The 24,541-nt window shown below is 44.2% G+C and overlaps 1 protein-coding gene across 2 annotated transcripts in view; it reads left to right on the forward strand.

Annotated features, from left to right (window-relative positions):
* Nucleotides 1-2,676: 2,676 nt before the first annotated feature.
* Nucleotides 2,677-24,541, forward strand: part of LOC109301888 (aldehyde oxidase-like) — a 74,919-nt gene continuing 53,054 nt past the window's right edge. For both annotated transcript variants that reach the window (XM_019523188.1, XM_019523189.1), the window contains exons 1-9: nt 2,677-2,763; nt 8,903-8,960; nt 14,150-14,246; nt 14,592-14,700; nt 15,457-15,583; nt 16,399-16,460; nt 17,025-17,111; nt 20,527-20,607; nt 20,978-21,122. In XM_019523188.1, the coding sequence (XP_019378733.1) occupies nt 2,704-2,763; nt 8,903-8,960; nt 14,150-14,246; nt 14,592-14,700; nt 15,457-15,583; nt 16,399-16,460; nt 17,025-17,111; nt 20,527-20,607; nt 20,978-21,122 (826 nt within the window). In that variant the 5' untranslated portion in view covers nt 2,677-2,703. The remainder of the gene's footprint in view (nt 2,764-8,902; nt 8,961-14,149; nt 14,247-14,591; nt 14,701-15,456; nt 15,584-16,398; nt 16,461-17,024; nt 17,112-20,526; nt 20,608-20,977; nt 21,123-24,541) is intronic.

Genomic DNA, 24,541 nt, shown 5'->3' on the forward strand with positions numbered 1-24,541 from the left:
CCCAGGGCGGGCTCCGCTGCGGCAACGCGAGCGGGCTCAGCATAGCGCCACCGCGCGGGCCTCCGGGGCAGCGAGCGGGGCGGGCCTCCGGGCCCACCCCGCCGGGCACAGACTTTCTCTGGGGCGCAGGCGGCTGCGGGGCACGGGCAGCCCGCTGCCGAGGACGAGCGTTTGCCTTAAACCGTTTTTGCTTCAGGGCTACGCACAGCTGTACCCCATGATAAATCACAAATCGGTATTCCCTGTGGCTCTAACTAGGAGTATACTGACCGTTTAAAACTGATATATGTATAGTGGACATTTATGTGTCCTGTGCCCTCTTCCTCTCCTTAGAAAACCCCGAACAGACAAGTTAGAAAATGCAGCTGGCTTAATTTTACTCCCACTGACTTCAGTGGGTGTTTTGCTATTTTCTTCAACTGGAGAATGATCAGGTTTAAATAGGATCATTAATGTAAGTGCCTTTGAGGGATCCCCACCCTGCCCCAGTCTGTTTCACCAGGCTTCAGAGGACTAAGGCTGTCCAGATAAACTTCCTTAACATACAAAGAAAACATGTTAAGAAAGTATGCCATTTAAAAAAAAAAAAAGGGTTTAGGAAGGATTACATTTGGTTGCTACCTTGACAAGATTAATAAAAGACTGACTTGTACAAATTCTCCCATCCTGCTGCATATGAGTATTTTTGATTTAATTAATATATGGAACATTCTTGATTAACCACATTCATGTTTTTAGTTTCATGCTGAGAGTGAAATACAGTAGGGCTGTGCATCATTTTGTTTCAGCTTCCATTTTGCTGTTTCGATGGGACAGTGTTTCTTTTCAAGTTTCGTTTAATTTTCAGAGCACTGGTCCGTTTCATTTTGTAGAAACTGTTTTGCTGTTTCAATGATGTTTCGACGTTTCACCCATAGGCTATAATGGGGAATCACAAAACTGCCCGTAACTTTGTCATTTATTGCCTGATTCAGGTGAAACTTGCAGGGATAGTAGCCCCTTCTGAGGGCATGAAGCCAGACAAGTTTCAAGGAAACAGCTGTAGAGGTTTCTGGGAAACTGCACCTCAAACTGTTCAAAGCAAGACTCATGACACTTGCCAGCAGCAGCAGCCTCCTGTCATCTGGCCCACAGATCCAGGAGCCCATGCCCTGGGGAGGGCTGCTCCCGGAAGTGTGGCCTCTGATCTGTGCTCCAGATGACAGACATGTGCTACTGCCACCTGGGACCAGTGCTGGGCACAGCCCATGCCAAGCGCTAGGAAAACTGCTGCTGCCACTGGCCCCAGCCAGCAGCAACAGCATGCTGTCATCCTGTACGCAGATCCAGAGGCATAGGTGACTGGTAGGGGGTGCATGGGGGTGCACATGACCCCATGAAGGGGCCGGTGCATGTCCTGACGGCTGACACTGATGCTGTTTGTAGGGTTGGTGCCACCCCTGACGGCTGCCACCATCGACAGCTTCTATGGATACACCCCCAGATTCAGGAGGCACCAGTCACTCATGTCCGGGGGCCCACACCCCCAAGACGGCTGTGGGACTGTGCCAGATTCCTCCTGGGGGGCACCACCCACAGATATGCATGCCAGATGACAGGAGGCTGCCGCTGCTGGCTGGGACCGGCGCTGAAGCCAAGTAAGCCCAGCTTTGAAACTCAAAACGTTTCGAGTGCCCTTGTTTCGTTTCAAAGCTGTTTCAAAGGCTTTTGTTTTGTTTTGATTTTGCTGTTTTGAGCTTGAAATGCATTGAAACAACTTTGAAACAAAACACCTGGCAAAATTTCGCAGAGCCCTAACATACAGCCCACTGCTTAGAACTATGGCGTAGTCTTTGCCATAAAGTATGACCCACAGGCATGAATGTGTTTGCACTAAAAAATCCTCTACAGCAACAGAAATCTTTTCCTGCCAGAAGAGGTAAAGCCACTTCTGCCAACTGAAATGAGGCTTCTGCCAGCAGCTGCAGTTCCTTCAGTAGCTGGTGCTTTTCCAGGGTGGACTTTGGGCTCTCACAGTTCAGATGCTGGATGAAGGTGCACAGAGCTGGCAGAAGCACACAAATGTGTATGCATTTTTGGTGATGGCAGCTGCTTTCTGCTGTTGGAAGTTCCGGGGGTGGAAACAAGCTAGGCCAGTGAAACAAAAGATCTTGTATCTTTTCGGCATTATACCTTTCAGAACAACTTAGTGCATTCCACATCAAAATGATTGAAGATAAAACTAAAAGTATGTTTAAGAAGTTGAATAGTGGTCTGGGAGTAAGGGTCTGTTTTGATTAAAAGATCAATTGAGTTTAGCTTGGGCTCAGCTAGTTAGCTGAGCCCAGCTTATACCTGACTACTCTTCCTACTCAACACCATAATTTTGTGACTGCAATATATGGTGTATATACCTGAGTAAGCTTTAACTAGGTAGTTCAAGTGCTGGGAGCAGTCTAGCATACAGAATCAACCAGCAAAGTCCAGGCTACTTTACTAGTGTCCTAAAACAACCCAGGATATTCTGTCTTTTCCTGAACTCCTTCACCCACCTACTGCCTGCCCACAGCAAGTCTCCACCCTCTTCCCTTCCCTGTTCCAATGTTCTCCTCCTCCTCGTCTCTCACACAAGCATAATTATTTGATGATCAGAACTCTAGTTTATCAACTCCTTGTATAGTGAATTTGTTTTGTTTTTACCACCTAGACTTTTCTGGTGCTAAAATGTCATCCTCCACAACTGCACGGTCGGATGAATTGATTTTCTTTGTGAATGGAAGAAAGGTATGTTTTGGAGGGAAAGGGATGGAAAGAGTGGACTTACAGTTACTCTTCAGATGAAAAATATGTTCTTCTGCCAGAAGAGCTCTTCTCTGAAAACAAGCCTTGTTATTAAAAAATAGCATTCTGTTTGATTTTGCTGTACTCATATATGGGCTAAATCAGTTTGTTGTGTCATTTGGAATGTTATTTTTTTGTAGTTGAGCTCACTTAAGTATAGAGGAATGGGTTTTTCCTTTCCTGCATATAGAAAGTAAGCCATTAATCTTGAAAAATATTGTTTAAAATAGTTCTTGTTTTAAAAGTAATGTTCTAAGTAAATGCATGATGATAGAAGAATTTATGGTTTTTAATTTACTCTCTTTAAAATGCAAAGTGTTTTGTTTCTTTCAGCACATGCATGACTTTTTAAGAAGTTTATATTTTGCAGGATTAAAAATAGCATAAACAAAGTTAATACCACTTTAGCACAGATTTACAAATCAGATTATTTTATTAAAATATATTGTGTACTACTTCGATATTTCGCTTGTTCACCAAAATGTACAGGCAGATAGTAGGAAAGCAGACCAGAACAAAAGAACCACTTCTAATTAACAAAACTCACCCATGCAAAAAATCCAAAGACACAACCATTGGAGGCACTAAAATTTTTAAGCAAGTTCCATACACAAAGGGAAACACAATATAACGCATTGTATTATGTCAAACTTGTCATCTCCCAATAAACTATATGCATTTAACTCATTGCATTTTGAGATTTTTGAAGGGATTGCTCATTTTTCTGCTTAGTGTAAGGGCTTACACCTACAAATGAGTATGCTTCTGTGAATACAGTAGTTGTCCGTGGGTATTGAAATGATCAAGCCTTCTTTGTGTTAGCTTTACTAGAAAACATGTGAGCTATCAGGTGTCCAATAAAATGATCATGTCCAGCACATGACAAAGTCTAAGTATTTTAATGGTTTATTTTTATCTATCTATCTATGTAAGTCCAGTAAAAATGCCAATTATTTTAATAATACAGTATTACTACAAAAATTAGACTATTTCATACAAATATTATTTCCTGTCTTAAATTTACCCTGTATATATACTTAAATACAACAGTCAAGTTCCCTATTGACTTTTGCATCATATTCTTTGCAACAACTATTACTTCTAAAATATATTTTCCATGGTCCATTTTTACATTATAAAGCTGTCCTGGGATCAGACACTGGGGGTGTCGCTCAGGATGCTCACTAATTCCACTGGGTACAAACAACACACATGTAACAAATTACCACTACACAGCCACAGTTCTAACAATTACCGTTTTTTTCACTTTTGCTGTGTAGTTAAAATTTCTGTGTTTTATTACTGCAGTTTGATTTTTTTAAGGTTACATGCATATGTGTATGCTGCTCCATTCTCTGTTATCAATATAGTGCAACAGATTTCTGATTCAGATTTTCCTCCTATCATCTGTTGAAGAAATTTAAAAGGAAGGTAGATGTAGAACATAGTGTGTTAGGTCTTAGCAAGAACGTCACATATTGTTTGTGGAATACTTTGTAATCTGAAAAAAAAATGGTCTAGTGATTTGAGTGATCAAGTTAAACAAGACAGGAGTATAAACCATGTTAGTGAGCGGTTGGCCTTTGGTTGTAACAGTCATTTCAGAAAAGTTATTGAGGAAAAAAGCAGTGATGATAGACACATTACTATCACCTTTTGTTTAAACTAGTTTTGCACTAAAACCTGGCACTGAATCTGTAAGGCTAGATTTGTGACTTAAAGCCACAGGCTATAGTTAAATGGGAGTCTTTAGGAAGAGTTTTAATTGGCTATCTTATGTTGTCTGAAGAGCTTCTCTCATGATTAACTAGTTCAGCTACAGGTTAGCTCACATCTGTCTACCATTTTTGTGAGGTTAGCAGCCCTGTTGTTCCTGTACTCTTGGGCACTAGACCACATGACATAAGACAGACCCTAACATCATTACTGGCAATAGAGGCAAGAGAGGATGAATCATCTGCTCTATCAACTGCTAGCTGATGACCCAAGCAGATGGAAGCTTCAGAGGCCTATGACACAGGGCAACAGCCCCGTGGGATTGGAGACACCGGTGCTGGGGGCAGAGAGGCGATAAGGAGGACACAGAAGCTTGGGGACACAGCCTGGAGAGAGCTGTGACCTGAGGCCACTTACCTGGCCCAGGTGCAGCAAAAAAAAATGTGGAATGGCAGGCAACACCACCCGCACCCTTTATCAGCTCACTCTTGGTGTGGCTGGAGTGGTGTGGGGGTGTGACATCATCTGCCAGTGCTGAGAAGGGCCTTCAAAAGCCAACACAAAACAGAGATGGGAAGTAGCATCAACAAGGCAGCTGTAGGCTCTCAGCCGGCACGCCTGGCCATACTACGTCCCAGAGATGCCGGGGACATTCCAGAGGAGAACATGGCCTTTTGGGGAGACAGCTCCTTGAAGCAAGGAAGAGAGAAGGGCAGAGGATCCAACAGCCTAGCACCCGACAGGGTCACGTGAGTGGAAGGAAGGGCACTTCCTCCCTGTTTTCTACATTTAAGTTTCATTGATTTCTCCTGAGGTTTTAAGCTAGGGCCACGTACTGTTGCTGCCTTGACTGGAGCCGAGAGACTAGGAGCTCCCAAGGACTCTGGGGCAGAGGAACAAAATAAAGTTGGGAGTCCTCTGTCTGGGGCACCATTGGGAAAGACCAATATGCCACATGAATCTATTTAGAGAGTGGCAAGAGCCTCAGTGCAGCCCCAAAGGGGAAAAGATAGGGGTGGAAGAACAAGTAAGAATGGGCATGGGGTTAACTCCTCTTCAGAAGAAAGAGATGCTAGCCCTAGTATGAGCCTACCAGGACACTTTCCAGGATAAGCCAGGCTGGGTCTGCAGCATCCAACACAAAATCTGCACCTCTGAAGGGATGGCAGTGCAAGAATGGTGGCAGCCAGTACCACGCCACCTTCAGAACAAGGTACACAACAAACTCAGGAAGATGTTAGAACAGGGAGTGATCCAGCCTTTGTGGAGCCCCTGCCGCAACCCACTGGTCCCCATGCCTAAGCCAGATGGATCCCTCTGCTTATGTGTAAACTTTAGGAGACTGAACAAGATAGAGGTCTTCAACATGTTCCTGATGCCACGTCACAGAATTAATGGAATGTATCGGGGATTCCCACTTCATTTCCACACTGGATCTATTGAAGGGCTACTGGCAGATCCCAGTAGCCTGCTGGGATTGGGCTAAAATGGTATTTAGGACCCCGTGGGGCCTTTACAAATTTGTGTAGAAGCCCTTCAGGCTTTTCAGGGCAGCAGCCATGTTCCAACGTATGATAGGCTGGGTGCTAGCACCTCACATCTAGTATGCACCAGCATACATCGACGATATTGTCATCTTCACTAAAACATGGCTCCAACATATCTGGGCCCTGCAGGCCATGTCAGTGGAGCTAAGGATGATGGCCAACCCCTGAAAATGTGCATTGGGGATGTGGGAAACAAAATATCTTGGCTTTCAAGTAGGGCAAGGGGTTATCAAGCCGTTGGTGGAAAAAGTGAAAGGTATCCGAGAATTCCAAATCTCTCACAACCACAAACAACTGTGGCCCTTTCTAGGCTTAACTAATTATTATTGGCGGTTCATGCCACATTTTTCTGAGTTGGCAGCCCCTTTGACAGAAGCCCTGAAAGGACGAGGTTTGGGAGCTATTCGATGGACACCCAAGATGACCAGTAACTTTGAGAAGCTCAAGGATGCCCTGTGCCAGGATGTATTGATTCACAGGCTTGACTTTGATAAACCCTTTATTTTACAGACCGATACTTCAGACTCTGCAGTTGGGGCAGTGTTGATGGAAGAGGACACAGGTGTCGAGAGACCAGTGGTGTCTGCCAGCCACAAACTTCACCTGGCAGAAACACAGTATGCCACTATTGAAAGGGAATGTCTGGCCATTCAGTGGACCATTGAGCACTTCCACTATTGTGTCATGGGTCAGAAATTCAAATTGGCCATGGATCATGCCCGCCTACAATGGCTCAGCCATGCCAAGACCAGTAATGCCCAAATAATGAGGTGGACCCTTACCTTTACAACCTTTTAAGTTCCAGATAGTGCACCGGCCTGGGAGAACTAACACTGTGGCCAACTTCTTGTCCAGGTATGGGAGTGAAAACCGAATTCCCAGGAAGGGATATGACACAAGTGACGGAACTCAGTTGACAAGTATGAAACAGGAACCCATGATACTAGTGCCCTAGGGCAACTTAAAGTGGGGGATATGTCGCAGAGTGACAGCCCCACAGGGCTGGAGACCCTGGTGCCGGGGGCAGAGAGGCGGTAAGGAAGACGTGGAAGCTCAGGGACATGGCCCAGAGACAGCCATGATCTGAGACCATTTACCTGGTCCAGGTGCAGTAGTGGAAAATGCAGAATGGTGGGCAACACCCTCTGCACAATTTATAAACTCGCTCTTGGTGTGGCTGGAGTGGCATGAGGGTGTGATGTCATCTGCTGGTGCCAGAAAGGGCCTTCAAAAGCCAGTGCAGGACAGAGAGACGGAAAGCAGCAGCAGCAAGGCAGCTATAGGCTCCTGGCCAGCACACCTAGCTGTACTACATCCTGGAGATGCCAGGGGCAACCCAGAGGGGAGCACAGCCTTTTGGGAAGACAACGCCTTGGAGCAAGGCACAGAGAAAGGCTGAGGATCCGACAGCCCAGTGCCTGACAGGGATGCATGAGTGGGAGGAAGGGCATCCTCTCCCTGTTTTCTACATTAAAATTCCATTGATTTCTCCTGGGGCTTAAGCTAGGGCCACATACTGTTGCTGCCTTGACTGGAGCTGAGAGGCCAGGAGCTCCTGGGGACTCTGGGGAACAGAATAAGGTTAGCCCTGAAGGCCTGTCCAGTCAAAGGGGGTGGCCTCAGAGAGCAAGACCACTCATCCATATTGGTTAGGTTTCTTAGGCAGGGTGTGATCATGAAATAACTCCTGCCAGTCCCTAGTGGACCCACGGCTGCTGCACAGATCAGCCAGCTCACCTAAAATATGTGGCTGGCCCAACCAGTTTGAGACAGTACACTGGACCACAGAGGAGTCCAGACTGTCTACAATGTGGCATGAGACCAACATTTTGGCACTTGGAAGGGGTATAAGGAAGGTGGAACCCCAAGGGAAGTCCATCCAGAGCACCCCTTAATGAGTCCAGGTCATATGGGAGCCTCCTGCATCTTCTTTTAAGAACAAGACGTAGCGGGTGAGCAACAGGAGCATCCCGTAGGAAATGGCGCATGGCAGACACTAGTGCCAGAGGTAGATAAAGCCTGAGTGTGGATCACCCAGCCCTGAGCCACTTGGGAGCAATTGCTCTGGCTTAGATGGGCACAGCTTAAAAGTCATAAACCATTTGTACATGAAGCCCCCAAGCTCTTGGAAGAGGTTGGGGGTGCTGAACCGAATCTATGGGCAGGAACGGAGTAGGCCAACCATTGGGAAAGGTTGGACTTATTCCTACATTCCTATTCCTAGCATTTAATACCAACACCAAACGAGTCCCCCATTGGGCATGACTTTGACAAAGAAGTGTGGGTCTGGCTGAACAGACTGAGATCTGGATACGGATGCTTCAAAACAACACTTCACAAAATGAACACTTTCGATAGCCCCCTGTGTGAACGCAGAATCCAACAAACAGCACAGCATTTAATTAAAGCTGCAATCTCTACACATACCCAGATGGGGCAGATGGAATCTACAGGTTGAGCAATAATACAGTAGCTCATAATTTTGGAAGTTGATACTGATGCCATATGAAAGAAGAAGCAGCAGCCCTGTTGTTGAAGAATAATAGTATTTTTCCCAGTTTTAGGGAGTATGCTCTTATTGCTCCTTACAGCAATCAAGCTAGCTTACCTACAAAGACCATAAATATCTTTCAGATTTTTCACATCATATATGGTGAAGGACAGTCACAAAGTTTCTCCAGAATGCAATTCTATTCATTGATCGTTTACACATTGTAATGCAGTTACTTGTGAATTGAATTTGACCCACCCAAAGTATAAATCTTTCTGACAATCCAATGTGAGCTATACTGTGATACTTTTTCTTTTCTATGCTGCAGATAATAGAAAAGAATGCTGATCCTGAAATAATGTTGTTGTCTTACTTACGAAAAAGACGTATCCTTTTTTGTGTTCAATATAACTTATCTGAAACCATGGAAGATTAAATTGCTTTTCTTCAGAAAAGCATAAATGATACGAGAGGAAGAAGTAGAAGGTAAAAGTAGGAGAATTGGAGAAAGAAGATGGTAAGCATTAAAGAAGAAAGAAGATTAAGAAATATCTTCAATGTGATCAGATATAAGCATAGTAATTCTTAATTAATACTGAGTGCAAGCTTGTTATTTCTCTATTCCAAATTCTTGCAAGCAAATGACTTTGGAAACAGTTGTTTTCAAATGTATGAAAAAGTTGCATAAAGTATAGGACAGGCAGCTGACATCAGTTTTCTATGTGATCTTGATTGCTTCTTTGTACTATTTCAATACACTACATTTTTTGCCTCTTAGAAATGAAAAAGTTCCAGTGCTATTTTTGAACTGTCTTTGTATCTTTACAGGGCTGCATTTTTGGGCAAGCATGTGATTTGATGATAGTCATTGGTACGGCTGTTTAGACTTCTTTTATTTGGGTCAAATTCTATTCTTAAGCATATAGAGGTGCGTATGCTGGAATCCATACAAGCACTTTGTTTGCATCTAAGGGCCGATTTTGTACTTCAAGGAAGAGGAGGTTTTGTGTGTGTGTACATGCATACTTACACAAGGGGAGCTTTGCTGTAATCCAGGGGTTGGCAACTGACAGCCCATGACCCATATCTTGCCCATGGAACCTTGGATCTGGCATATGGAGCTGTGGCTTTGGTGCCATTTGGCAGCAGGGGCCTCTCTTTTGCTGGGCCACAATCAGCTGCCTTGGGCTTTGGTGGAGGGAGAGCTGTTTCTGTGCTGAGTCATAGTCAGCTGCCTGGGACTCTGGTGGAGTAGGAGCTCTGTCGGCTGGCATGGGCTCCAGCAAAGGGGGGCTTTTGCCACCTACACTGCAACTGAGCAGAGGGTAGAAGTGTGAATGGTCGTAATACCCACACCTCTCTGACCCCAGCTGTGTCATTCCAGCCCCCACACTGAAAAATGTGGCCACATCCTTGATCTGGTTCAAATATTTTGTTTTATCAGATCAGTGGAATCTAAACAGGGTTCCTCTGAAATCGGTCAGATGAAGATTTATTTATAGGAATCAGAATTCATGGTAGAGGTGATATCTTTCATTAGACCAACTTTATCTTTTGCAAAAAAAAAATATCTTTAATTGCAAGCTTTCGGGCACAAGCACCCTTCTTTAGACATAGGAGAAAAAACTGTAAAAGTTCTCCTGGGTAGAAATGAAAGTTCATATTTCATAGGAGAGTTGAAGGTATGGTAAAATCTCCTATTTGGAACAGTTCATTTTATTTGCAGATTAGGCTGAGAGAAAAGTTGGAATAGTCTGAAACACTGTACCACGTAAGAAATGTCTGCCCAGAAGAGTGACTGTGAAATATGAAATACCATAACCAGAAGGAAATATAAATACATCCTGCTTACCACCAAAGAACTTTGCAGTAAACAGACTATTCCAACTTTTCTCTGCACCTAATCTGCAAATAAAAGGAACTGTTCCAAACAGGAGATTTTACCATACCTTCAACTCCATGAAATATGAACTTTCATTTCTACCCAGGAGAACTTTTATAGTCTTTTCTCCCATGTCTGAAGAATGGTGTTTGTGCCTTAAAGCTTGCAATTAAAGATTTTTTTTTTTTTTTTTTGCAAAAATCTAGTTGATCTAATAAAAGATATCACCTCTACCATGAGTTCTAATTCCTTTTGCCTCTAGATCAATACAACTACAGCCTGGATACCTGATTTATTTATACATCATTTGTGGAAGAGGCAATTGACAAGGGAGGTAGAAATTACACAGTGCTGAGCTAAAAATAAAACTACAAATGCTATAAAGTCCTACAGTCAATAAGGATGCAAACTAATTAGCCCTGCAGTAAACATCTTATGTAGATGCTTACATGAGATATTTACTATGTCTGTACAAAGTGGCTGGTGTTTGCTTTGGATCCGGATTCAGCCAATTTGAGAGGCAGTGATTCGATTCGGTGATTTGAATCACTGTCCCAAATGAATCTGGAGATTCAGCCGCTGCCGAATTGGCCCAATCTCCGAATCAGCCCCATCCCCTGCCCACTTTCCCAGCCCCGTCAATGACTGCCCTGCCTGGCCCCAGCTCCCAGCTCTTTAAAAAAAAAAGCCCCTACTCACCAGCTGCTGCCAGGTGGGAGGGCAAGCCCAACTGCCCCCATGGCCGCACACTGCTTTAGGGGCTCTGTCACAAGCCCCCATCCCCTGCCCACTCTCACAGCCCCAGCTCCTGGCTCTTTAAAAATAACAAAAAAACAAAAGCCCTGACTCACCAACTGCTGCCAGGTGGGGTGGGGATGATCCCTGCTGCCCCTCACTGCCCCGCGCTGCATGGGGGGCTCTGCCACGAGCTCCCAGAAGCCCTGACGGCCACTGTAGCATCCAGTGAGTGCGGGCCTTTTTTTTTAAGAGCCAGGAGCTGGGGCTGGGCGGGGCAGCTGTGAGGTGGGGCTGGGAGAACAGGCGGGGGTTGGGAGGCTCATGGCAGAGCCCCCCATGCAGAGCGGGGCAGTGGGGGCCAGCAGAAATTACCCTTCTGCCTGGCAGGAGCTGGGAAATACGGACTTTTTTTTTTTTAAAGGGCCAGGAGCTGGGGTCAGGCAGGGCAGCCATTGGGGGTTGGGGGCTGGGAGGGTGATCATGGGGCGCTCAGGGGGGCTGGGGGAGCAGGCAGGGGATGGGGCCTGGCAGGGGTCCCCTCCCCCTTTTTCCAACCCCCGCCCCCCTACTTACCAGCATGGAGTCTAGCTCCAGCTCCGTGCTGCAGCTATCTCCTGGGGACTGCCCGAATCTCTGAAGCTCTTGGAATCTTTTCTGAATCAATTCAGACCTTTGTATTGGTCTCCTGATTCAATTAGCATTCAGAGATTTGGCCACAGAATCGGGCCGAATCTCCTCCAAATGGAATCAGCACCTGAAGCTTCACACAGCCCTAATGTTTACTGCGGAGTTGACAAATTAGCTCTACAGTAAATGTCTCAGCATCTACACCTGCATCCCTATTAGGACTGAGGAAACTAATAAACTCCACAGCAAGGTAGTACTTGTCAATTTTTTGTCAGCAGCCCATGTGTAGATGCTGACATGGATGGCTGGAGCATGAGGGTGCTTCATTGCAGTAAGTAATATGTAGTTTATAAGAATCAAGATCACATAGAGAACTGATGTCAGCTGCTGGCTCCTCTGCAGCACATTGATCCTAGTCAGAGCAGCCCTGGGCTGGCAAGCTGAACCCCAGGTCTCTCTGCCATGTAGATATACCAACGATGTAATAATGGGCCAAGCAGTACATTCTTTCAGAAAAGGACACCATGGCAGGAGGAGTGGCAATATAGATACATTAGTAGTTACAGTCAAATTGGAGTTAGAATCATAGAATCATAGAAGTTTAGGGTGGGAAGGGACCTTGGGAAGTCATTTAATCCAACCCCCTGCTCAAAGAAGGACCATCCCCAACTAGATCATTCCAGCCCAGACTTTGTTGAGCTAGGCCTTAAAAACCTCCAAGGATGCAGATTCCACTACCTCTCTGGGTAACCCGTTCCAGTGCTTCACCACCCTCCTTTGGGTCTTTAAGAAGAGGCTGGATGCCTACCTGGCTGGACTCGTTTGAGTCCCGTTTCTCTTTTTGGGGTTTTTTGTTGTTCTCCCGCCCTGGCGGGGGGTCGGGCTAGAAGATCTACTAGGTCCCTCCCGACCCTTAATCTATGAATCTATGAATCTATGAAAGCTGTTATCAAACCCCCTCTTGGTCTTCTCCCTCAGCCTCTCCTCATAAATCATGTGCCTCAGCCCCCTAACTATTTTCACTGCCCTCCTCTAGACTCCCCAACTTGTTCACATCCTTTCTGTAGCGGGGCCTAGTAGTGATAGGGTTCTGATCTATCCAGTGGATAAACAAACTTCTGTGATATACCCTTTAACAGGGAACAGATCAAGATCAGTGGGCTGATTTTAGTTTAGGGTTTACCTTTATTAAACTGAATCCCTTTTTCTCTAAGGAAGAAGGATTGGAGTGAAGGAGCTGTTCTCTAGCCTTATGTCCCAGCCATTAAAAACATGCTGCACTTATAAAGTATTTTATTTAAGAGAAATGAACTGATCAGTTACAACCTAAAACATATAAACAATACTTACACTTCAATTTAGGTGACACTTCCCTTCAGAGTGATAGGATTTGTAACAACTTTGGGTTCTTGACTTGCTTTTTGTAACACCAGTACATTAGTATCTTCACTTAAATGCAGAACACACAGAGTACTACAGATACCAGCCTTGTTGAGCTAACTGCTATTCAATTATTAGCATAAATGAATTAATGAGTTAATGATTATTAGCATAAAGGAGCATGTTTGCTCCTGTACTACAAACTCACACTCTCTAAATAACTGTAATTCATAGATCTTTGGTTGTTTTATTAATATAATTCTTGTTCATTGATTTTTTTTTTCTTGTTCCATTGTTAAATGCTATTTGATCGCCCCTGGCTCAGATCCTTGAAACTGCTCCATGTGAGCTGAGCAAGTAGTAAGCAGCATTACCCGAGTCCTTTTTAATTAAATTCAGGACATCTGAATAATAATTTTCTCCATCTCTCAGAGCAAATAACTTGAAATAGATGATACTGCCAAACTCTGAACAAAACTCAGTGCTGCAGAATTTATGGTTTATTTACAGTCTTCCATGAAAATGGGTCCTACATATTGCATTTATATTACAGGCTTTGTGTTATTTGTCTGAGCAGTTCTAAGCCTATGCACTGTCCCTACAAAATAACTACCTTAATTTAGGAAAATATAAACACTTGCCCTTAATGCTTAGCAACTGAAGAAAACCTTTGAGCATCCAAGTTAGTTCTACCCTGCCATTGGCAAAAAAAATGTTGACAGCATGTCAACTGCTGTCATTTTGTTTGCTATAAAATCATTTAGCTTTAGAAAGAAATGTCTAGTTCTCATTCAGTCAATATCTAATCTTTGTTTTGGTCACTCAATTCAAAGCTAATTTGATCCAAGTAAGAGACTCCAGTCTGTCTTTACACATCTGGGCAAATTGAACAAAATTGTATTAAACAAGAACACATGGCTCCTTCTTCCTTATCTGTAGTTCTTTCAGTCCATCTTACAGGAACAAAATATGGCTGTGGGACAGGTAGCTGTGGAGCTTGCACTGTGATGATATCAACATACGAGCCAATTTCCAAGAAGATACGGTATCCTTTATACATTTAAAAAAAATCATAAATTGATGTAATTAAGATTTTTAACCTTGTAAAGGAAAGCAGTTCTTACAACAATGAGCTATGCTCATATTCATGTTTGGTGACATTCCCTAGAATCATTGATTAGACATTGCTGATATAGGGCTAAATGACTGTTGTGTTGACTGTATTTTATGGTGACGTAGAATTTTTAAGTAAAAATATTTAAAAATACATCAAATTGTTGGGAATACAGAGTGTAATTTTTGTATGGACACTGTATTGTACCAAGCTTTGTCATAGAAAACGATCACCCGTCCTATATATATGTCTCTGATTCTCCTTTACATTCTGAAGACATTATTCTGCCAATGCTTGCCTGATTCCCATCTGTTGTCTTTATGGTGCTGCCGTTACCACTGTGGAAGGTATTGGAAGCATAAAATCAAGAATTCACCCAGTTCAGGTAAGTATGTGTCTTGCTGTGCCCTGGCACACGTTCATTTAATGATGTGATGGGATCTGATCCCTGATCCCAGCAATCATGCCTCCTGTAATTCCACATATGCATGGCAGGAGACAAAATTTTGGGACTGGGGATCAGATCCCTATTCCACTGCTACTATTTGCCAGTACAGGGGGAGCCTGGGATTATTATCTTGGGCACCCCTTACTCTCTCTGACAAGTTCAAAGCTGGGTGCCACAGTCTCAGTGAACAGTCCTGATTCGAAAGTTAGGGCGGTCCAGGGACTGGACCTTCTCAGACAGTCTTGGGGCCCTCAGGGCAGACAATCACCTGATTATTGGCCCTGCTCAGACAGCCCTTGGTTCAAGACCCATTGTGTATGGTAGAACAGCTCTCATGTTTTACTTTCAGAGGTTTCTGGGCAAAGCATGTTCTGTTTGCGTGTGTAGTCTACAATCAAGATTGAAGTCAGTGTTCATCACTAATACACCCCACTTTATCTCTGGTGTTTTAGAATGCTTCCAAGCATGCTGCTTTTGAAGTGTTTTCTTGTAAAGAATAAAACTGCATTAGGCGCTTTGTGTGTTAATGAGTAGGCAATGCTCTCATTGCCTACTCCTGACCCCCAGCCCCTTGCACCACTGGTACCCCTCACTCCCCTCCTCAAAACATAAATAAGATTGCTTCTGAAAGTACCCCACAAAAATTCAGTATTGCTGCACTGTGAAACCAGGGCCTATCTTATCTTGTTTTAGGAAAGGATTGCCAAATGCCATGGCTCTCAGTGTGGTTTCTGCACCCCTGGAATGGTTATGTCCATATATGCATTACTGAGAAATCACCCTGAACCCACTATGGAGCAGATATCTGAAGCACTGGCTGGTAAGTTCTTATTAAAGTAACATGTCACAGCAAGCATTACAATGTGAATTTAAAAGATTAATAGTTTATTTAATACAGTAGACACTAGTCATGTTGAAGAAAATGTAAAGAAAGTCACACAGGAAGAGAGCTAAGTGCCGACAGCAGGAAGTAGAATCTAGATGCACTTCTGAGCAGAGTTGGAGGAAAGCCTTCTGATTAAAATGATAATCCAAGTGATCAGTAAAAGGTCAACATATTAATTAACCATATGTTGTGATTGGTTCCAGAGGGACCTTAAAATGCCTATACTCTCGCCTATTCCTAGATGTTTCCTTAGAGGACCAGTGTGTAAACACTGGTTGGAAGGGACCTCTCTGGATTTTCAAATTCATCAGTTACCAGGTGGTTGAAGTTTCTTCTCACTGAGAAGCCCTGCTGCTCTCTCTCTCTCTCTTTTTGGGATGGTTCATAGTTCCTGGGACTTCTGAGCTTTAAAAGAGAGTCCCCTCTCTATCAAGACAGACATATCTTTTATGGGTGCTTCCTTCCTTGTCTCCTGTTCCCCATTCTGATTATTCTGTTCAGATGGAGGACCTTTCCACAGCTTGATGTACCTGACAAATGTAGGGCAAACACAACAGGAGTTCCTGACTTCAGATCCAAATATTGATCATCGGGGAGGAGGGCAGTATTATACACTCTATTGAAGTTTTGAACACACTGGAAAGCCACAACTTCTCTGCTTTGGGTTTTGTTAAATTTTTATGCATCCCGTTATTTTAATATGGAAAATATATTAATTGGACTCTCTTAATTGTTTGTTCTTATATCAGGAAATTTATGCCGTTGCACTGGCTACAGGCCAATAATTGATGCATGTAAGACTTTTTGTAAAGTAAGTAGAAGTAAGTTCAGTGGATTTGTTCTTAATTGCACAACTATGTTTCTGTGAACCTTTATTTTGGATATGCTATATGTTGCCCTTTATTTTCATATGACAGACTTTAAATATTAGTAACATTTCTTGTATTGTCACTAGTGGATGGTCAGTCACACCCACTACTGTCAATATTTCAATATAGTGTAAGTTACAACTCCCAGGCTTTATAATCTTTAAAACATTTACCTTTTTCCATTCTTACATTCTACCTGAAGCTGACTTTTTTGATAACTAAATATGAGTTTTTGTGTAACTGATGCTAATATATTGATTGTTAAAATATATAGTGTGTGAAATTTGGCAGTGTTAGCTTTGGAATTCCCTCATTTTGAGAGATTGGTATTTAACTGTATGTCTTTGCATGTGAAATATTAAATAGTGGGAGTTCTTTTATACAGTTAGGTTAGAGCCAAATAGGACACTAGCTGAAAGCATGAATACTTGCTGATTCATTTAAGGTTTGTTAGCAGAAGTGTCTTGCTGTATTAAATGGAAGTGAATTGTTAATTACTTCTTTAGGACTTGGACTGCTGTAAAATTAGAGAGAATGAAAAATGTTGCTTGGACCTAAAAGAAAACCTACTGCTTTCTGGGAAGGGTAAAGAAGTATGTCATATTTGTTCCATTTGTCTTCAATTCTATTTTTACATTTATACTACATGAATTATTAATTGTTCTTTATTTGTAAAGTGTAAAGAAGTAGGAATCTCGGAGAGGCAACTGCAATGAATCCAAAATTGCCATGTAATGTGAGATGCTGTACAACAGCTTAGTTGAACAACCAAAAAGGTGTGCTAGCGCAGAGTCTGCCTAAGCCTAGTGGATTTGTTTACAAATTCAGGACCTTATTGAGAAAACATGCCAAAAAAAATCCTGAAGACTTACCACATATCATTTAGGATTTCATAAAGGAGCAGGAGAAAACAACCCTCTGAGAATGCGGTTTAAAGTAGATCAAAACAAATAATTTCTCAAGAGTGTACATATGGGTTCATTCAGTGGCCCCACCAATATATTTATAATTGCCAGTTTCAAATAATAAATCTGACTGTGGTATTTTCTGTGGTTACCTTATACTTACTATGGGTATATCATAATGATAAATAGGGAGAAGATAAGATTTTCATGGTGATCACTGCATCACGGAACTTAAAAAATATATTTTTAAAGATACTAAGGATTGACAAGAATTGTGAGCACCTTTTTTAAAGTATTGTAAGATAAAGCTTTGTGTTTTGTGGGGGTTCTTGTTTTGACTTGCCACAATTTTACAAATTTTAGCAATCTGTCTCTTTGTGCCAAAAATGTTAAGAGGCAACAGAAGGATTCCACTAAATATTACTGAGGATCTCCTCCTTTTACTTGCATCTGCTTAATGCCACTGTTGTACTTAGCTGTAAATTTTCTTATACCTGAAAGGGTGGATCTTCCATACTTTTAACAGCCTTTTTATTTCCACATATCAACCTCAAAAAAAAGTCTGTCTTCTGACAAAAAGCAAAATCATGACTTGGGTGATTTTTTGAGAAACATTTTTTCTGAAATGACCAAAACCCGCATGTTGAATCAATATTGTGTAATAGATAATGCCTGTAATAATTTAATGGGCCGCTTCCATAGATGATGTAGTTATTTATGGAAAATTTCATCCCACTACATAGGGACCATAAAAATTTAACTGTATCACATACTTCCTATTAAAAGGTAACCATTAGTTTTAAAAAACCCTGTTTTTTACTGACTAGTGTTGTTTATACAAGCAGTATGCAAAACAACAGAAAAGAAAATATTTTTCTTTATTTTTTCATTTAAGTGGGGCAAAGCACCTTGCACAGAAGTCAACTTCACTTTAATTAAGATTTGGACAGTAAAAGTCTATTAAGCGAATGGTGTAAATTATCTTAGAATTTATAAAAGAAGTGATGAATCTGATCTGGTGTTTAGGGGTGATCTGATCTGGGGCAAAAAAATGGCTGCTGTATGTCATCTTTGTGGCCACACAAGTAAAAGTCTTGCTGCGCACAAACTTTTAAAGGCTGCGTACCTGCTGGGAGAGGAGCTGGGCTGCAGCGTGGGACACTTACTGAAGGTAAGCTCCTCCCCAAGGTGAGGCAGAGGCAAGGCAGGGACGGGGGCTGAAGCCTGGCATGGGCTCTGCTGGCTCCAGGAAACTGCTCTGCTCCCCCACATCGCCTCGGGGAGTGAAGAGGCACGTGGCATCAGGGCTGGGAGTGGAGCACTTCCCCGGAGCTGGCAGAGCCTGTGGAGCAGTTCCCCAGAGCCAGCAGAGGCCACGCCAGCCACCAGCCCCAGCCTCCATCCCTGCCTTGCCTCACCTTGGGGAGGAGCCGCTGCCTGCCCTGAGTGAGGCTCTGCCAGCTCCAGGGATCTGCTCCACGGGATCCACCGGCTCCGGGGAACTGCTCCACTCCCCAGCCCTGACACTATGTGCCTCCTTGCTCCCTGAGGTGATGCAGGGGAGTGGAGCAGTTCCCCAGAGCCAGCTGAGCCCACACCAGCCCCCACTGCCTGTCCTGGGTGAGGAGTGAGCAGCTTACCTTCAGTAAGTGTCCCATGCTGCACTGAAAGGGGGCGGTGGGACCAAAGTGGCACACTCACGGACCAAAGTGGCACACTCACGGACCAAAGCGGCGCACTCACGGACCACTACTCCTTCGAGGGAACACTGCTAACATCTAGGTCCTGTTAGACGTGAGTTCAGTCTCTCACGTGTCTTAGAGCAGCTTGATCATGTCTTAGGCCAAGTTACTATAAGATATACCTAACTGCAAGTAATTCTGAAAGGCTGTTTCTGTGAGCTGGAAACAGAACACAGAGTTGGCTCATTCGCTCTGATTTTGCCTAGCTATCTAAATCTAGGAAGTCAGATGACCTAGAACAGGGGTGCTCATAACCTCCGGCCCACAGGCCATATATGGTCCACGGAGCCTTGGAACTAGCCTGCAGTGTTCCCAATGGGTTGGGAAATTTAGCAGAGAAGGAGCAATGGCAGTAATGCCACCTCTTCCCACCACCAAAATTCCAAGCCCTGTTGGATGGGTCTCAGGTGGGCCCTTCCCTCCAGGCTACCTGGTTGGGGCTGGGCTGCAGCCCCTTCTCCCCACAGGGCTGGGCCTCCCCCATAGGGCTGGGACACTGCCCCTTCCTTCCACTTGGCCAGGTTGGAGCTGGGACATGCCCCCTTCCTCCCACAGGGCTGAGCCATAGCCCCTTTTCCCCTCCATCCCCACGGGGCTAGGCCATGCCCCCTTCCAGGCCAGGCCAGGTTGGCTACAGGCCACACCCCATCCCCCCCGCAGGGCTGGCTCAGGGCCAGGTCACAGCCACTTGCCCTCCCATGGGGCCAGATTACAGCTGGCCCAAGCCCCCTCCCACTGCAAGGCTCGATCAGGGCCAGGCTGCCTCCTCTGCACATCCAGATTGGGTCCTACCAAATCCACCCTGCAGAAGGATTGGGCACTTCCCATCCAGCCCACCAGCAACACTGTTCTAGAACCAGCTCTAGGCCATTGAAGGATTTGTGAGACAAGAAAAAAATTGCAGAGAAAGTTGTGTTTTTTCTGGCTACTTCAGCCTATATCTAGCTCTATACATGTTGGGTTATTTTTTCATTGTTATAAAACACAATACAAATCTTAAAATAATCCAGTGTGAGGATTATATAGATCAGCAGTTGGGTCGCAACCCAAATGAGGGTTGCAGGGGCAATGCCAGCGGCGCTGCATGCAAAGGACAAGCTGCGCCATGTACCGGGAGTTCCCCTGCCCCGACCCATGGGCTGCTGCCACACTCTGCTCCCAGGAGTGGCCCACACCAAAAAAAGGTTGGGAACTACTGATATAGATTGTGGACAGCATTAGGTAATAATCTTGTAAGAACATGACCATTTCTGTTCAAATCCGATGTAAATCCCTGACATTGTGATTATGTTCTTCCTATCTAACTGAAAAGTTTATTTTTCTTTAAATCTCTTAATCAGTGAAAATATTTTTCCCTTTAGATGTGCACAAAATTGTTTGCTACAGATGAATTCCAGCCCTGGGACTCAACTCAGGAATTAATATTTCCACCTAAGCTACTGGTAAGATCAAGCTTATGTAACTAGTGAAGAAAGGAGCGTGTTCTTGAATAAAAGAATAAGGTTTGTGCTTTGCACTCTAAATATTTCAGAGAACTCTCTTATGTATTAGAAGACACCTCTTTGCATCTCCTAATTGTAAGATTAACAAAACTGAAAACCTACATGCTGAGGAGTATGACCTCAGACGGTTCCACTGTTTTAAATCTGCATATTTGTATATGTATCAGAAGGCAGAACCTGACCCTTCTGTTTACAGAACCCTGTTATCTTGTTTCTTTACACCTGTTCTGTTACTTTGCTAAATGAATAGTTTAATACCTGGATATTTTCTCTCGGAACAAGTTCTAAATCATTATTCCTTCCTCTACAGCTAATGGTGAAAGACCAGCAAAAAAGAACTCTAGTTTTCCATGGGGAAAGAACTACATGGATTTCTCCTGTTAGTTTAAAAGAGCTACTAGAGCTGAAAGCCAAGTATCCAAAAGCACCTCTTGTTGTAGGAAACACCAGTGTGGGTACGTAAAATTGGATCTCCTTCCCCTACAGGAAGTGGTCATATGGATGTAGAAAATCTAAGGTTTAATCTGGTGCCCAGGACTAAAATAAAAGTACTGTGAGGTACTGATTTTATTTCTTGAAATTATATTGACTATTAGCACTTTTACACTAACTTTTAACTTCCTTATAAAATTGGACTATCTGGTGTCAGATCAAAGGATGAAGTAGAATTATATGTATTTTTATTAAAAAACATGACATATAAGAGATGTTGTGGGGAGGGTTATTACAAAACAATTTTTTGTAAAAAAAACAAAAACAAAAAACCCCAGTCTTTGGGTAACTGTGAATTCCATTCTTGAAATGCAGGCATTCTCTTTGTGTTATCATCAGTTCCTTTTGGACAATAGTGCTGGCTGGGGCCACAACTTAAGCTCTACAGCCATGTCGACATGAGCATGGACGTTTGGTTCCCTGGGGACATGTAGCAGCAGCGTCCAGGGAGCACCTATGCCACACGTGCTTTGGTGCATGGCAAGTTATCCTGGGTAAGGTAGGGGAGGCTGGGGTCAGCACTGTGCTGGCCCCAGCAACCTTACCTGAGGTGCTGGGGGCCTCCTGAGGCTGCAACAGTGGAGATTCTGCTGTACGGAGCCTGGCCAGCAGTCATAGTGTGGCTTCGGGTGGCCCAGCTGTGCTTTTGAGTGGCACGCATTGCCTGTGTATGCACTGCTTTGCTTTTTTTCCCCCACAGGTTTTTTTGACCCCTGGATATACAGGGGTCAGAAAAACCTGTGTGGGAAAAAAATGCAGGGCAGCGTTCCCTTGCAGTGCAGAGAACATGTGAAAGTGTAGTATGTGGCGCCGCAAATGTGTTTGCGGTGCCTCATATCACAAGGCTGCGCTCATCTGGACGCAGCCTACATATCCATATATAAGGACAAGAAATGAGGAGTCTTTCAGTTCCTCCTTACAGTCTACAGAATCTCTACAGTGTCTGTTTGCTTCTCTTTACTATATGCTAGCATTTGTATTAAGTGACCATGAGTTGATTACTTTCACTATCCACGCAAAGCTGGCAAGTAAGTCAGCAATTACGGAAGTCCCCAACTTTAGGAAAGCTGACTTTAATAAGCTCAGAAGGCCCTGAGAGACCATGATTTGATGGGAAGGGGAGTTCAAGATGAGTGGTCACTCCTTAAGGAAGCAATCCAAAAAGCACAAGGAAAGTCCATCCCAGCCCATAGGAAAGGTAACAAAAGAGCTCAGCAACCCCTTTGGCTCAGCAGGGAGCTCATGGACCTCCTACCTCTAAAAATAGAAGTTTATAAAGGATGAAAGCTAGGAAACACCACTAAGGAGGAGTATTCTGCACTGGTCCTCACCTGTAGGGAATGAACTAGGAAAGCCACAGCTGTAACTGAACTCCATCTGGCTACACAAATCAAGGACAGTAAAAAGTCCTTCAGATACGTGGGAAGTCAAAAAAAAGAAGAAAAAAGAAAAAAAGGGCATCATTGGACCCCTGCTAAACCAAGTGGGGCAGCTGACAACTGCCACCCAGGAAAAAGCCAACCTGCTTAATGATTACTTTACATTGGTCTTTCACCAGCCCAAAGGGACCACCCTGCCTGACAAGATGCAGGATGACTAGGGTAAGAGTAAATATACACCCACCATTGGCATAGGTCTTGTGAGGAACACCTTGAGAGGCTGGACTCCCACAAATCAGCTGGTTTGGATAGACTGCATCCAAGAGTGCTAAAGGAACTGGCAGACATCATAGTATGGTCACTGGCAAGGATATTCGAGAACTCATGGCTTTTGGGCGAAGCACCTGAAGATTGGAAGAGGGCCAATGTGGGGCCTATCTTCAAGAAAGGGAGGAAGGAAGATCCAAGGAACTACAAGCCAATCAGTTTGACCTCATTCCCTGGAAAGGTCTTGCAAAAAATTATCAAAGGGAACATTCCTGATAGGCTAACAGAAGGTAACATTTTGAGGGATAGCCAGCACAGATTTGTTGTGGGCAGGTCTTGCCTGACCAATCCCATTTCCTTCTATGACCAGGTGACATATCACGTGGACAAAGGGAAAGAGGTTGATATCATATATTTGGACTTTAAAAAGCCTTTGACCTGGTGTCCCATTATGTCCTCATGGAAAAACTGGGGAACTGAGGCCTTGACTATGCTACAGTCTGATAGCTGGGGAACTGGCTCCAATGTTGGACCTAGAGAGTGGTAGTTGATGGAACTGAAAAAACATGGCAGACAGTGATCAGTGGTGTCCCCCAAGGCTCCTTCCTTGGACCTGTACTCTTCAGTGTCTTTATAAATGACCTAGACTCTGGTGTTAGAAGTGGACTGGCTAAGTTCACTGATGACACCAAACTATGGGGAAGAGTGCCCACACTGGAGGATAGGTTGGTAATCCAGGCCAACCTCGATAGGCTTGCAAGGTGGGTGGAGGAAAACCGGATGACATTCAATACACAGAAATGCAAGATGCTCCAGCTCAGGGAAAAAAAACTGCATCACACTTGTAGGCTCAGCAGTGCTATACTCACTAGCACCATGGTTGAAAGAGACTTGGGGGTCATGACTGACCACAAGATGAACATGAGCCACCAATGTGATATCGCAGTTGGCAAAGCGAATAAAACTGGCTTGCATCTACCGATGCATCTCAAGCATGACTCAGGAAGTCATCCTCCCACTGTACTCAGCCTTGGTGAGGCCACAGCTGGAGTATTGCATCCAATTCTGGGCTCCACAATGAAGAAAGGATGTGGAGAAGCATAAGAGAGTCCAGAGGAGAGCCACATGCATGATCAGAGGGCAAGAGAGAAGGCCTTATGAAGAGAGGCTGAGAGCCATGGGACTCTTTAGCCCAGAAAAGCATAGGCTCAGGGATGACTTGATGGCAGCCTATAAGTACATAAGGGGCGTGCATCAGGATCTGGGGAAACGCTTGTTCACCAGAGCACCCCAAGGGAAAACAAGGAGGACCAGTGGTCACAAACACCTGAAAGACATAAGGAAAAACTTCTTCGCTGTCCAAGCCATCAAGGCCTGGAATAGACTCCCCCCCAGAAGTGATGCAAGCACCTACTCTGGGCACTTTCAAGAAACATTTGGATGCCTATCTTGCTGGGATCCTTTGACCCTAGCTGACTTTCTGCCCCTTGGGCAGGGGGCTGGACCCAATGATCTTACAAGGTCCCTTCCAGCCCTAATGTCTCTGAAATCTATGAAATCTTAATTAGTTATTGTTACTGTCATAGGCAGTGGAAGGCCAGGGCTAAGCCCCCTTCCCCCCCCCAGTACAGGCAGCCCGGATGGGGGCTCTGGGAAGCTGCAAGGTCGGGGGGGGGGGGAAGTGCACACAGAGAACAGCTGGACCCTGCAGGCGGCTGGAAACTCAGCCAGGTACA

The sequence above is a fragment of the Gavialis gangeticus genome, unplaced genomic scaffold, assembly GCF_001723915.1.
Source record: "Gavialis gangeticus isolate Ggan-Ray unplaced genomic scaffold, GavGan_comp1, whole genome shotgun sequence".
Classification (NCBI taxonomy): Eukaryota; Metazoa; Chordata; order Crocodylia; family Gavialidae; genus Gavialis; species Gavialis gangeticus.